This window comes from Geospiza fortis, unplaced genomic scaffold (assembly GCF_000277835.1).
Source record: "Geospiza fortis unplaced genomic scaffold, GeoFor_1.0 scaffold171, whole genome shotgun sequence".
In the NCBI taxonomy this organism is placed as follows: Eukaryota; Metazoa; Chordata; class Aves; order Passeriformes; family Thraupidae; genus Geospiza; species Geospiza fortis.
The window spans coordinates 7,594,805-7,610,635 of record NW_005054313.1 but is presented as its reverse complement, the minus strand read 5'-3'; the positions used below and the strand labels follow the sequence as shown (position 1 = coordinate 7,610,635).

The following is a 15,831-nucleotide window of genomic DNA, read 5'->3' as shown; positions in this document are numbered from 1 at the left end:
CCGAAAAGCAGCAGGAATATTAGAGAGGTACAGTGTGCATCATACAATAACAAGCCATTTATGGGTCGATTTTATGAATGGGAACCTTTTGCAGAAGGTAAGGGAAAACAACTTGGTTTTGCATTATTATATGGACTGTGTTTTGGAAAGGCAGATGTGATTCTTACTTAGTGGGAGCCATCAGGCAGCCTTGATCCACAGCTGATGTTACCTATTTTTACAGCTGAACATGAGTCAGTGCAGATGAAGGTAGGTTTATATCTGACACCCAGGTAGATCTGATAATGGTTGTTTCAAATTAGCCATGTCTCAGTCCTGCTCTTACCTACTGTGGGCGGAGTGAGGAGTGGCAGAGCTGCACCTCCTTATCTTCAGTTATGAACATTCAGTGTATGCTGTTTCTAGTTAAAGCCACGTTTGGCTTTGTGAGAAGGAAGTTTCAGAGCTGTACAACTCTGGCACTCTGTACCATGCATTCAGGCAGAGCAGGGAGCCAGGTACCCCAGCAAGCCCACGGCTGAAGGCACAATTCTGCAGGCAGCACTGCTTTGGCAAGGTGGCCCTGAAGGGTTATGATGTATTAGCTTTGATGCAGCCCTTTTCAAACCCCAGCTGAGAAGTCCCAGCCAGTGCTGAGGCAGCTCAGCCCACCTCCCTCTCCTTGCTTCCTATACAGCAGCTTTGACTCACTCCATCTTTTGCCAGGAAGGATGAATCAGGGGATCTAGAACATGCCATGATCATTTCTTTTTCCCTCCCCTGCCTAGCACAGCTTGCTCCTAATGTTTATACTGGATCAAGAAGGGCAGTTAAACTGTAATTCACAGCACTGTCTTGCTGGTGAGTTAAGTGTGATTATTGTTGTTTTTAAAAAATACACATATTTTTATTTCTCCCTTGTTCAGATTGGTGCAGCTGCATTTCTAACCCGTTTTATCTGCTGCTGCTCCAACAGAAACTTTTGTCTTTATTAAAATGTCATATTAGAAGGACTATAAACCCTATGAATGTAGAGTATTTAATGAAAAAACCTAGTTTGTGTGTGAGAACCAATAGCACATGATGACTTTAAGGGCAGGATTTGAGAAGAAGGATCCAGTTGTGGCAGAGGGAAAACATCACAGTGATGTAACCATAACACCTGTAAGGAAGTTTATTCTAAAGAAATAATTAATGTTTTAATCATACTTATAATTGAACTCTTTAATTTGAAATCTTAAGTTAACTTTCATTTTTAATTGTGATGAAAAATTCATAACCTTTTGATGGCTGGATAAAAGAATCTGTTGAAAAGAGAGAACCTGTTGGTGGATTGAAAAGGGTGACTCTGGGGATCTGGCCACAGGAATCTCTCTTAGTGAAAAATGGCTGCATTTGTTGAAAGGAGGGAGACAGTTGCAGACTTTTTTGTCAGAAATTCTCTATAAGGTTAAATATGCAATAAAGTCCTCTCCAAGAGAACCTGTGCCTGATACTTTGTCTTCAGGAGGATACCTGGATAGTCTCGTAAATCCAGAATTCATCATCAAATGCAGTATTTTCAAATCAACAACTGCAGAAAATCCTGGTCAGCTGCAGACCCTCTTGCTTTGACTTCTGTTTGAAAATGTCAGCCAGGTATGAGTAATAAACAGCCTTTTAAGCAGCAGTCCCAGCCAGCCCTGGGTTTCTTTCCAGCTGGTAGAGTTACACCTGTGCAGGCGCTGGCACCGTGAGCTCTGCTCTCTGCAAGGACATTGGGCTTTACTGGCCCAGGTGCTCTTCAGAATGGTGCCCAGTCAGGGCTGCCCCACACCAGAAACTTGAAAGAGCTAAAAATTCTTTGGGGACCTGGCTTTGTTCTTCCTTCTAAGGCAAGGAAATTACAAGAAGAGAAATACTGCAAAGCTTGAGGAATTGAATTTTCTTAGAGAAAAACAGTTTTTGCAAATCAGAGCTTGGTCTACTGAAAGTCAGACATGATTTACCCCTAACAGATATTGAGGCTCTTCCCTCAAAGTAAAGGAAATATTAAGTGTAAATGGAAATAATGATGTTAATTTTTTAATTTGTTTTGTTATTTTACAGTCAATTTTTAATGGAAAGTTTTCTAAAATGCATACTTGACCAAGCATAGCCTCCAAATGTTGCTTATTGTTGTAAATAAATCAGCTCTAGTTTCAGACTTTTCAGGTGACTGCACTTGTTTGCAGGGCAGGCCATTTACTCCCCAGGATGCTGGCTGTTCCAGTGTGTGTGTGATTTGACATGTGCAGCTGTGGCTTGTGTTGGGGCTGGCGGCGTGTTGGCTCTGGAGGCAATAGCAGGAGCGGGGACGTGGCTCAGGGATCATCCCAGCGCTGTCTGTACACTTGATTCAGTTCCACTTGGTAGAGTCAAGATGTCTTTGGCTCCAAGTGCTGCACGAGGCCAGCCGAGTTTCTAGGAGCAGAGCCACGCTCAGATCTCGGGAGCAGCTCAAGAGCTGCTGCTGGCAGCCGGGCCTGGAGGGCGGCGCGGCCCCGTCACTTCCCGCTGGGTGCTCCGGGGGCTGCGCCTTCACCTGCTCCGGGCACAGCTGGCTCTGGCAGGCAGCAGGAGCCCTGCTAGGCCTGGCAGCCTTTCTTCCATCCCTCCTGAGTGCCAGGCCTGGCTTGCTGCTGTTACCTCCCTGTTGTGCTTGGTGCTGGGAGACAGGGGCTGTTACTGAGCCTGTAACACCGTGCTGGTCCTAGGAGCGGAGTGGGAGTCAGGCTGAGTTTCAGCTGGAATGAGAATTCCTGTAGCTGAAAGCAGGGTGTGTCAAATGGCACTGATGTCACTGCTGCATTTTCTGTGGGGGGAAAAATGTGTCCCCAGTGTCCCCCAGTGTTGTTGTTGTTGCCAGACCTGACTACTGATGGGCACCACAAAGAGTGATTGAAAATCAGCTGGGACAAAAGAGGCTGACAGGGCCAGGAATCAGCCCCCAGCCTTGTGACAGGCCAGGAGGCAGTTTCAGCTGTCTTCTCTTTGCTTGAAATGTATCAGAATCCAAGCATTGAATGAATGGAGGGATATTTGGTCAGTGTGGTTTTTCATGCTGAACTTCAATGGTACTCTTTTCTCTAAAATGACACTCAGGTCAATACTCCGTCCTGAAGACTGTGCTGTGTTCAGAGGAGAACTCACTGTACAGGTAAATCTGTACAAGCTGTAAAATCATTTATCAGTTCACTTTTGTCTTAAAATACCTTCTCCTAACCTGACTTCTAGCTAGAGATGTCTGCCTGCTACAGCTGGGATCAATATAAGCTCTGAAGAAAATGAAACTTATAGCTTCCACAAATGTCTAGTAAATTCTGCAACTTCAGTACTTTGTGTCAGATAAGAGGTATTCAAGATTTAGTATGAATCAGTTTGGGTATTAAGATGGAGACTGAAGAGTAATGTAAAGCTGCAGCATTTATTGATTTGTGTTTTTTTCTTGTTGGATTTTTAACAGTTGTCAGTCATTTTGAATGGCAAAATAGCTTCTTCTAACAGATCAAAATGTAGTGACCCAACTCAAGATGTTAAAGTTGCTAAGGAACTTCTCAAGTCTGCTGGCAATTGATGACACTGAAGACACTGAATGAGGTCTGATTAATATGATTTAAGTAATTATAAAATGGAAGAAAAGCTTAAGATCTCTGTAAAATCTTGCTCAGGTGCTGCGAGGTGCACATAGCACCAAGCACTCGGAGTAGCCAGGAGTCAGAGAGGGCTGGTACAGGGAGTGCAGTTCCCAGGTCAATGCAGAAGCTGCTGGTGGATCCTGGACAGTCAGCTGTAGGCACAGAGCTGCTGTGCTGGTGTTTCAGGCTTGGGAGGTTGTGGCTCAGTGGCCTGGGCTTTGTGCAGACCATAAGGGTATAAGGGCTTGAGAGGAGAGCGTTTATTCACTTCTAAAGTCTCATCAGAATAAGATGTTTGTGGAGTATTTTCCATTCAGCAATGGAACAGCAGAAAACTGTTCCAAGGCGAAGCCTGAATATATTATGCTTGTATTTGGTGGTTTAGTGTGGGGTTTTTTTCTTCTCTTAGAATTATGAGATATGTTTATAAACAAATTATGGATATATATTGTTTATATGCACATTATTAGTTCAGTGTCCATTGCTGGAGTTCATTACATCTTGGTACAAAACCATTCTAGACACACTGTGTAGGTTGATATATATGGAGAAATCTAACATTTGTGTCATCTGTTTATGTTAACTGAAAGTGGAAAGTCAGTTTAGAGTACTCAGAGAATTGATTGTTGTGTATGGTCAGGAAGGTGGGTCCTGGTGTGTGTTTCCTGAGTGCCTGTGATCCTTGGCAGTGCAGTCCTTGAGACCCAAAGATAATGGAGTCCCAGTTTATGAATGCTTGGCCTTCCCTGATTTGTGACTGCCAGCTCTTTGGGGCTCAGGAGAGGCTGTGCTGAGCTACATTCTCCCAGTTTTGTGTGCAATTCTTGGACAGCCTAATGTTTTCACCCAGAGGACAAGAAGTCATCTTACTGTTATATTTATACTTTCTCAAGTAACTTACTTCTAGTTAGTGAACATACAGATATACATATATCTTGCAACTATATATGTATATATGCATATATACTGGGAATCTATACACAGTATCTCTAGAAATAATCCAGCTGTGCTGCAGTTCACCCAGCTGCAAGTTATTATATTCAATGAGGCAACTGCTTGAAGTCTTCATTTCTCATTGCAGCAGACCATACTTCTCTGCTTCTCTTTTGCCTCCACCTGTTAGAAATTTCTTGTTTGCTTCTATTCCAGTCTGTGGCTAGTTGTTCTTTACAGTGCATGTCCTTTAATTGCATGCACTGTATTTTCTAAGACAATTTGGTTTTTCTTTTCCTGTTTTATGTGACATGCTGTAGGCAGACAGATTCATCAATGAGGCATCAGACAGTTTTGGGAGACTTGAAATGTAATGAGTAGATAGTGTTTATTTTTATTGATTAGTTACAGCTTAAATAGTGCCTGCTTCCATAATGGTAGATACAAGAGATCCTGAAGCACATATCTGTAATTACTGATAAGAGCTTAGGCACTATAGGCATAAAATCCTTCTTGAATTCTGGTGGAATATGATCTCTGATTTCCTTCAGACTCGGTGGAAATCCTTTGTGAGGCAGTGAAATACCCATTTTCCACACATTACTGAACATCCTATTTCACTTTTAACTGAAATGTTTTTGAAATATTGCTCACTTATGAGACTAGAATTCATTCAAATGCAGAACAAGAAGTTCACTTATGCTAGGTCCCTGTTTTCCCCTTTATTTATTGCTGGTTTGTGAATGGATCACAAGAGAAAGCACATGGAAGTTTGCATTTTTATAAGTATGGTTGTGGTAAAGTATCTGAGGCATTTCTTTGACTTCATCTATAAATCTGCTTCCTGAACATCTGTTGTGTTGAGCTTGACCTGGAAATTGTAAATATCCTGTGTATTACTGAAATATGTAACTACTTCTATAGAAACCTTTAATAAAAAAAATTGCTGAGATATTTATGTATATGGAAACCTAGTGTTTCCACATGGCAACTTTACCTTTTATAGTTATTCTTTCTGTATCATTTTATTAATATACATATTTTGATTTGCATTTGTAAGAAGCTTAGTGATAGTAGAGCCTGGCTTTTACCTTTGATTCTGTGGTTTTTTACAATAATTAATAATGCATATGTATTTTTAAAGTGTACTATTTTAAGCAGGGCCCACCATACTCTGGTGACTGAAGTGAGCCATTTTCCTGTAATAGATCACATGCACCACATGTAATGTTTTAATTCATTGTGCATACTCTAATTTCCTCACTTTTCTACTTGCTGTTTGGAGGGGAAAGTGGGTTAAAGAGTGGTGAGAGCAAGAAGTGAGTGTTTATAGATGGACACCTGGATGAGCCTCAAGAATTGGAAATGGTTGTTAGTGCCTTTAGGAAAATGGGAAATTACATCCATCAAATGTTGTCATTCAGCTGTAAATTCAAGACACTCTGAAGTGCAATGGAAGATAAACCATCTGAACAGAATGTATTTGTTAGACAGGAAAGTGAGAGAAAGCAGACAAGTCATATCTGTCCTATTCTTACAGGCCTTAGATAAATGTAGCCTGGGTTTGCTGTGAGAGAGATGCTGCCCTCTGTGTCCAGGTGACCAATATTTACTGGTGTATTTTAGGTATCTGACCTGTCCAGTTGCATTAATTGTGAGTTGGAGAAATGTTCCAGGAGGAATGATGCCCTCATTTCAAAGCACACTTTTTAGTTCTTTTGGCTGGAGCAGAAAGTAAGGACAGATGTTGTGGCTTTTCGGGATCAGATGTAGCAACAAAATTGCATCCAGATTGTGTGGTACTGAAGATTCTTGGGCTAGAACAGAATGTAGAAGGAAGATTTGTTATTTGCAAAGTGTAGCAGTGAGTGGTACAGATACTTTGATAAAATTTGTCTGTTTTATCTATTAGTGTCCCTTGAAACAAGATGCAGGCATCCAATATTCAGAAATGAATTAAAACCAAAGACCTCCACCCCATAAAATGGAATCAGTGGAATGCTTTGATCCACAAAACACAAGCTATTGGTATTAGGTACTTAGTAGCTTTAGCACAACTTTGTCAGTGTCTGACTTGGTTGTCAGGCAAAGTCTGTAGTAAGTGGGGCTACGTGAGTCAACAATATATGAGCTCATGTAATCATTCTGTACCAGTCCTTATCTGTCTGTGCTTCTTACATAGATTCATTGTGTCCAGTGGCTGTGCAGAGCAGCCTAAAACTTGCTGCAAGTGGACAGCTGAGGATTTGGATCCCTTTGATCTGGGGAGCAGTCTGAGTGGTGTAAAGGTGGGCAAGAGAATACCCTGGAAACAGAGGCCTACTAGGGGATGGTTATGGATGTGATTATCCAGGAGTGAAAATTGGCATTGAGCAAGGTTATTTTAAATTAACATACACTGAGAATTTAATTTAACCTGCCTTGGCAGTTCCAGGGGGCTTGTCTCCATCTTTTCTGAGCCCTCTGTTTTGGATCAAGCACAGCTTTCTCAGCAGCAAAACCTCTGCCACATATGAATAAGAAATAAAGATAATCAGCATTATCTCTTTTCTCTCAATTCTCCCAAAGGTTATGTGGCAACCTGCAGTCCCACTCACTGGAAGGATTAAAAACCTCTTTTGGAATCTCCATTTCATTTTGTAGCACCCAGTCTTTTGTATGCTGTGTTTGCCAAGATAAGGGAGAGAATGGGGACAAATGAAGATGTTGGCTGTGTTATTTCTCCCACTGTGCAGTGGATGGTTACTGTGTCCCAGTAACTGTTACTGCATAAGGAGTGCTGAGCTTTGGGGTGCTTTAGTCTTGTTTGCTGGTATTTTCTATTGACTCCTACTGTCCATGGGAAAAGTCCTCCATTAAGCTTCAGAGACAAAATTTCACTCAAAAAGTTTGCCTTTGTTGTTGAATCAACATTTTAACTTTGAATTCTTTATAGCAAAACACCAATGAAAAGAAGGCATCCTGTCCTTATTCCTGCACTTCTGGGGATACAAAAAATGAGTCTTAGTCTGAATTCTCCTAAATCTGTTCTGTTTGGTCATAGATTCCTTTTGTAGCAGAGCCATGCAGGATCAGATGCTCTGAGCAGATGTATTTTACAGCTTCACAAGGAAATTATTTTGTATGAGTTCCATGTCTGTAGTCCTAGGAGTCCTTGTCATGCAGATCTGCACAACCATTTCTTATAATATGATGACAAGAATGGGGGGAAACTTGGGGGTCACAGTGTTCTGCAGGTGTGCTCTGCTTGCATGAACCCCAGCGATCCTGCCCTATCTCCCAAATTTATGAAATAGTCTGGAGAGTAAAATGGAGCTGCCAGGTCAAAACTGTGTAATCATTTTAACATGTTATGCATTAACTTTGGGTAGTATTGAATAAACAGGGCAGCAGTTAAGCAAATGATTATCAAGACATGTTCCATTTTTGTTGTTAAATGCATGAAATATTTATTCAACACATTCCTTGTATAATTTAGCACATTTCTTTTACAATTTGCTGTTTTAAAAATCAAGTGAATACGCTATCTTTGCCACAGTTAATGTGTGGAAATGGTTTTTGTTGATTCAATTATGCATTTCAAAAGGTTTTCAATAGTTTCATAGTATTTTCCAGTGTTTGATTTCAGAAAAACTTTCACAGTTATCTATTCCAGCCAAGAGCAATTGTCCTAATGTGGTGCTGTGTGTGTAGCAGGCTGCAGAGCTCCCAGTCAGGTTGCTGCTGAAGTTAAAGAAAAGCAATATAAATATAACTTTTTATAGGTCCTAATGGTATAAGAATTGTTCAGGTCAGCATGAGTTTTTCCCATTCACTTCAATGGCTTTTGGATGAGGTAATTTAGAAGAAAATTCCACATGTAACTAAAAAAGTGAACAGAACTGAAGTCTGATCCTGAAAAACTTTGTTGCATGCTGATAATATCCAGATTTCTTTGTTTTCAGAGAATTGGTATGCACATAATTCCATGGAGGCTCAGGAACTCGCTAGAAATTTTCAGTTTCTTTGAAAAATGATGAGTTCAAAGAGTGCACCTGCAGCCTCTACTCTGCTCAAAGGTTCAGGGAGCTGAGTTGGGCATGGCTCTGTTGGGTGGGTGTATGAGCAGGGACTCAGAAAAAAGTGACATAAACATGGGATTCACACTCTTCTTTCATTCTGTCAACAAGTTACAGGTGCACAAAGAAGGGCTTTAGGATCATCTCAGAGACCAAAGTCTTTTCCTTCTTTACCCCTCCCCAAAATGTGTCTGTCTTTTGTTTTGCAGTCTGTGTTCCTGAGTAATTAAAATGGTGTCTAGAAATGAAACATTTATTCTACTGAACTTTTAAAGTACTGTCAATGGTCCTAAGAAGGGAAAATAGTACGTGTATTTCTAGTGTGTAGAATTTCTAGTTCTAAAAAGCTTCAAGCACTGAAGTAATGGAGAAATGGAGAAATGAACTATAAAAGGGTCTTAGTAAACAGAGACTTTCCCATCTACTTTGGGGGACTGATTTCTTCTGAGTATGTTACATTATATTGAAAGAATTACATATTAAGATACTTTTCACTTACAGTTTGTTCATTTTGAGCCCGTTCCAGTCTCAGCTAATATGAAAGAAAGCAATAACTTCAGAGAGACTCAAATGTGAATCTAAACATTTATGTTCACAGTTTCCATTTGTATACTCAAAAATTCATTATGCATGCTGTCAGTACTAGAAGTTACACTTTCCAGAAGATTTAGGTGTAAAATTCTATTTTCTTAATGTAATTTCTGTGGCATAATATGGGTTTCAGAAATTAACACCTACATATTCTGAAAGGGTAGATATATAATAGGGTAGATATATAGTTCTGGCTCCACTAAAATTTGTGGATTTTACCTGTTTAGCATTCTAAATACTTCTCAGTTTTGAAATTAAGTTTTGGGTTAGTCTAAAGTGTGGCTAAAGCCTTTGGTCATAGTTACCAGCAGCAGTGTGGTGTGTGGTCACAGGTCAGAAGTTGTGGCTGGTTGCAAGTTTTAGGGAGCCTGCTGGAGTCCAGAGTTGGGTAGGTTTCAGATCTGGCCAGGCTGCTGCTGCTGTGTTTTCCTCCTTGGTGCCTTAGTGGTATTTGACATTGAAGCATGGTGTAGGGCACTTAAATCATGAGCAGATTTTGCCCCAAGGGAGAGATGCAGGCTGCCTCAGGTGGGGCCCTGATCACAGGTGCAGCCATTTGCAGGCTGTTGTTGAGGGGCTGTCCCAGCACCCACCCACTGCTGCAGGCTCAGCCCTGCCTGCAGCTCCTGAAATGTGCAGCTGCTGCTGTCCCTGCTCTGGCCTGGGACAAACACAAGGTAAAGTTGTTTGCTTAAGCTGCTCCTGTTCTGATAAATCCACTGTCTGTGGGCTGTAGGAGAAGATTTGATGGTTTGTGGGTAGGAAAGCCAAGCTTAGTGCCTGTGGCTGCAGCTCAGGGCTGAGACTCACTGAGCCAGGCTTAGTTTGAAGTCACTGTGCAGGATGTTAAGAGGGGGAAGGGATGAGATGTTGTAAAGATAAACTGCTACAGAGGGTTCAAAAGGATTAAGGATTACAGTGTATTTTTTAATGTGGCATTCCTTTAAGAGCCCTCAGATTGACAATTTCCAACTTCATCTCACAGACTTTCAAGGGAGCAGAGTTCAGAGCTCTCACTGGTGTTACTGTTTGCTAGAAAAATGAGGCTACGTATTAGTATGAATGTGGGTGCCTGTTGCACCTTATTAATTAAATATTGGCATTTCTGTGTCTCTGGAGTGTTCTGGTAGTGTTTTGATGGAGGTACTTGGTAGTGCTGAGTGTTATGAAGGGAATTAAAAAGATTTTGCCAATTTAGACAGTATAAGTAGTTGGCCTGGCATTTATATATGCTCAATATTCCTTCTTGCTATGATGAATTGCCATTTTCAAAGCAAGGAAACTCTTACCCACTGTGAACAAAAAACTTATAATATGGATGAACATCAGAAGAAAGAGATTCCCAGTGGTAGTATATAAAATGAAAAGCAGAACTGGCTTCTATTGTGCTCTGTTTCCATTAGACATCTTGGAAGTTTTATAAGCATGGTGCATAATAAATATCTAAGCCACAGTTTGAGGTCTTTTACAAAGGACAGACAATTCTTGTTAATGTTTTTCTGGATCAGTCCTCACTCTTACACCCAGATTGATACAAATCTCTGGCATTTGTCCACCTAGTCAACTTGTGAATTTGTTAATTTACTTTCCATATTGCACTATGTAACTCTGAATTTAAATCCAAACACTACAAATTTAAAATTGAATTTGAAGGAGCCAGAGAAACTGTGCATTAAATTTGCTCATATATCTACAAAGGGAGGAGATCTGCTTCTGCATAATTTTGGTCAGAGGCCTAAAAACACTGAGGTGCAGCCTACTCTGGTTGGTTCTGCTGCAATAGTACAGTGATTCCTCTGGAGGGAGATCACAAAGAGCTAACTGTTTGGACCCATTTCACCACTGAGGTGAATATCAAGTATAAAAACAGAAACAGACCTCAAAAAGTCGGGCTTGATCTTTTTTCAGATGTAATAATATGAGTCTGGTGACATCATCAGATCTGAAAAGTAATGTAGACTTTTACTGTATTTTATTTTCATTGCTCCAGTATAAATGTAACCCCGTGTATGTAAAATGCATTATAGCAAATCCACAAGCAATTTCCTTCATTGTAACAAATACTGCATCTCATTAGAGCAAAACAAGCCCCCAGTTATGGCGCAGAACATCTGCTTAATAATTTCAAGTTCCTCCAACTATGCTGCCAAAACATCTGAAAAGTCAACATCTAGTCTATTACTTTGATCAACTGAAGTAGTGAAATTATAGATAATGCACCAAATGCAGATCTGGTGAAAGGCAGACAGTGCTGCTGGCCCTGAGCTGGGAGTGGGACTGGTGGGAGTGTGGCACTAGACACTGGGATCCCCAGGGAAGGCAGGGCGGGGTGCAGAACTGCATTTCAGGCTTGCACAGGTTTCCTATCTAGCAGTGAGAAAGTTAGTTAATCTTTCTGTGTGAAATTCAGTTTCAAATGCCCTCTGTGTTTCATGGGTTTTCTGTAATGCAAATCAGGTGCTTTAACATTACTGACAAGAGCCAAAGCATCCTAAAACAAACAACAGGTCATTGATTATGTAAAAATTGGCATGAGTTGTAATGTAACTTATTGTTTGTCTGCTCTGCGTGTCTTAGGGAGAGGATCTTATTGTGTTGTTACAGTGTTAACGTTTGACTACTTGTGTTCATTCCAACTTTGAACAAAAACTGAAAATGGGAAAATGTTCCAGGAATACAAAACATTTTTCAGTACCAAATTATTTGGGATCAGTATTGTCAAGTTTAGATATATATATAATTGTAATATTATTAGGATGTAAAAGTATTTTAATTTTCAGTGTTATAAGGTGTTTCAGCATTGAGGTGAAACAAGAAAGTGAAAATTATTTTGACATCCCTGTCTTAATTTTCAGCAAAACAAACATATTGTGAGGAAATATTTCAGTTTTCACAAAATAAAAAATTTTGAAAAAATGGGAAAAATATCAGTTGAATGATTCCAATATGTTTGTAACTAGATTGAAAAATATGCTGAAAATACAATATATGAAATACAAGATATCAAAGAGATTCTTGCACATGGCCAAGTCATTTGAATAGAAGAAAAGCCTGATTCTGAACACAAACTGTCAGGGGAAAGCAGAAATACCAGCCAGTTTCCTATTCCTTGGGTTTTATACAGCATGGTTACATCTGTCTGCACTCAGACTGACAAATTCAGTTGTGATGTAGATGATGGAGTTTGATTCAGGAAGGTGCCTGGCTTTACTGGGCCAGCTCCAGCTGGGACTGGCTGGCAGTTAAAGCTGGATCCTAAAGAGGATCCTTTTTAAGCCCTGCTTCCCCTTAGCCCAAGCCCAGCCTGTTTGAGAAGCTCTGCTCCCTGAGCTCTTGCCACAGGGCTGCTGTTTCTCACCCCAGGAGCAGCTGGTGCCATGTGTTTCCAAGAGCATGAGAGAGAACATGACTCCAGTGTTTGTCCATTAATCAAACCTGAATCTCAGCAGCCAAACACAGAGAAAATAAAACCCAGTGATTTTATCTCAATGAACATACAGGACATTAGTAGGGAAAAGAGTAAAAAAAGACATGCTGATTAGCCTAATTTGTCTAGCTTTAGTTTCATTATGTATTTAGAACTTGGGATTCTGAGTTTAAAAGGTCTTAATTCTACTTGAGAGGGTTTTCAATTATTCAGCAATCTTGCTGTCAAGTGTTTGCTTTTTCTTTTAATTAGTTAGGTTCTGGGCTTCGTTTTGAGGGTTTTATTTTGATCTTAATCCAAAACCCATATCAGCTTTACTGAACATTCTTAATCCCTTATTGGATAGTTACAGTATTTTCAGATGTTTATGCATGACTGTCACTTATGCCATATATGTTTAGCTTAAAAATAATTGGAAGAAAAGTCTAGTTATTTCTTTCATCGTTTATGAAAAGACTGAGTCTGAGACTTTAAAAAAATCTGTCTTTCTCTAGTGACTGTTTATAAGCTTTTTTTTGGTGAATGTTGGTTTTCTAGCACCATGGTTAGATCTGATACTGCAGAGCAATAAGGATTATTTTTTGCTTGGTATGTTGAATTTCTTCCTTCCCTGTTCTCTGTGATTTATCTTTCTTTTATATGGACAATCCCTTAGTCCTCCCTGTTTCAAATCCAAAGGCAATCCTGGAGCTAATGTGCAGCGTGTTGCTCATTCCCACAGGTAAATTGGGCAGGCTCAGCTTCCTGCATGTTTGTACAGCCCAGCCCAAGTGCATTTCACCCTTACCTGGTTTACAATTACAGCAAAACATAACATTTCTTAGAGCATTCTATGAGGAGAACAAACCTCAGCTGTAATAAAGTATTAGTGGGTTGTGTTTAGGTTGAAAATCTTGTTCATGTGCAGCCTGCTGCAGAGCGTGGGGAATTCATCACTAAAGATGCTTGGCAGCAGCCCTGCAGGCAGAGACAGAGGAAATGGGATCCTGGTGCTGTACGTGAAGCTATGCCTGCCCTCACTGCTCAGCCCGGGGCAAGATCTCAATCTCCAGCTCACATTTAGCATTGTTCTGCGGAAATTTTGGGGATAGGAATGGTCTTTTAATACAGGATTGCTTTTGGCCCTTTTTCTGATACACACTGTTCTGTGAAGTCAGCTCTGGCTTATCCAATAGTAGCAGTAATTCTGTAGTTTTGCTGCTGCTGCCATGAAAATTACTTCAGTACTTGAGGATAACATATGTTGCATTCCAAATGAAATAATAGGAGTGATGGGTTGACAGTGAAGACCTGCAAAATTCAAATCATAAAAGTATGGTCAAGGCCTTAAATATTTTGAAATTCAAAATCAGGCTATCTGACTTGTCAAGTTCTATGGATGCTGCCTAATGCATGCAGACAAAACTGTTCACACAAATTAATTTTTCCTTTTGTTCTTACATGTTGATACTATTTCTGATGAAGTGTGCCTCTAATAAATCTTTTTATTTGAGATTCTTTTTCATGACAGGAATGTTTACAAAGAGACAAACAGTTACCAGTAGTTAGAACTGAAATATGTTTTTCAGTTCACTGAAATGTGCACAAACAGATTTTAAAACCATGTGTCTAAACCTAAGCAGTTAGTCTTATTTATGCACTGGTAAATCCCTCCCCACCATTTAATTGAGGAATTATGTGTATGCAAGCTTGTGTAGTGTTTGTGTATGAAGGAGGTGCTGCATGTTTGTGTAGCACATATAATATATTCTAGATGTTGGTCAGTTTATGATTTATGAAACTATACTGCAATACATATTAAGATGTTTATTGCAGCATTTATTGAATAATTCACTAAATTATTGCAATTTGCAATAATTTGGCCTGACATTTCAATAAATACTTATTGCTTTTTGAAATATTTATTGCATTCACATGAAAGTGGAAATTTTGCTGATCAGACCACCTGTTTATATTGGCTATTGGTCACAGTTAGTGCTGGATATTGAATTTGGGAGGCCAAGTGAAAGCAGCACATGTTCTATATCCAGTTAGCACGGGCATCAACTGCAGGGAAAAGATGATGGCCTGAGGATTTGTGTATGTTGGCAACTGGTACATGCACCTACACCACAGACTGCTTAAAATCTGTATACATTTGTCTTCACAGCTGCTTCTAATCATATTAGCAAGATTGATATTCTTGTACATGCCAGAGGCGATCCCTCTGCTCTCTGTTACAGCAGAACCACCAGGACAGGGGCCTGAATTACAAATACACATTGGAGAGCAGGTGTTAAGTTTTCAAAGAAGAAAAGACTGTGTTGTTAAGAACAAATCCGAGTTTCAAAAGGATTTTTCTACTGCCTGGGATATTGGATCTCTTGAGATAAGATTCAAGTGGTTGTGAAAACATGGGTATTATAGGCATGTCCTGCAATTATCAAAGGGATACTTTATTAATGTTCCTGTTTGGCTGTGAACTCATTCTTCTGTGTTTCTTTTTCTGTGAATTGCAATCAGGCCCGTTGCTTCTGAGACTATTGCCTCTTGTCAGTTTTTGAGACAGAGTTGGCACAAGGACAAATAAGTAATTTGTTGTTTCCTGAAAGACCTTTTTCTAGGATTATTCATGGTAATCTTTTCTGTGGAAGTCTGCCTCCCAAGAGGCCTCTGCACTTATATCCCACATAGTGAGACCTCAGTAAAAGCAGTAATTGCATTAGTGTACCTTACTGGGCTTTGGCCACAGCTCATGTAACACAGTCTGTGTCTTTAATCAGTCCATAACACAGGAAGCTGTTCTGCAGTGGGGTGACCTTCCCAAATGTTAGACATCCCAGCCCAGGGCTGGTGCAAATAAGCAGGCACTGAAGAGCCAGGTTAGCAAGATGTTTTGGGTCATAGGAAGTAATTAAAAAAATAAAAATGCTAATATTCTTTTAACTTCATAGATCAAGATTTCTGTGGCATAGAAAATATTTATCCTTAGGATGCAAAGGTTTTAGGTCTTCAACTTTCACAGAATCAAGTAGGATATAAATTGAATACAATTAATAAGAGTCCGTGGAAATAATCTCAGGTGAACTGCTGGGTAGAAAGCTTCAGGAACAGGATGGAGATGTGTCTGTGTGAGCCCCTGTAGCCTGGATGTGCAGCTGTGCAGATGCAAAGGGAAATTCAGCATCCTGAGCTGTGCTCTGCTCCT

At 40.1% G+C, this 15,831-nt stretch overlaps 1 protein-coding gene across 1 annotated transcript in view; it reads left to right on the top strand.

Annotated features, from left to right (window-relative positions):
• THSD4 (thrombospondin type 1 domain containing 4) overlaps positions 1-15,831 on the top strand; it is a 218,354-nt gene that overhangs the window by 51,812 nt on the left and 150,711 nt on the right. Inside the window, exon 8 of the mRNA XM_031055908.1 lies at positions 5-97. Coding sequence (XP_030911768.1) covers positions 5-97 — 93 coding nt within the window. The remainder of the gene's footprint in view (positions 1-4; positions 98-15,831) is intronic.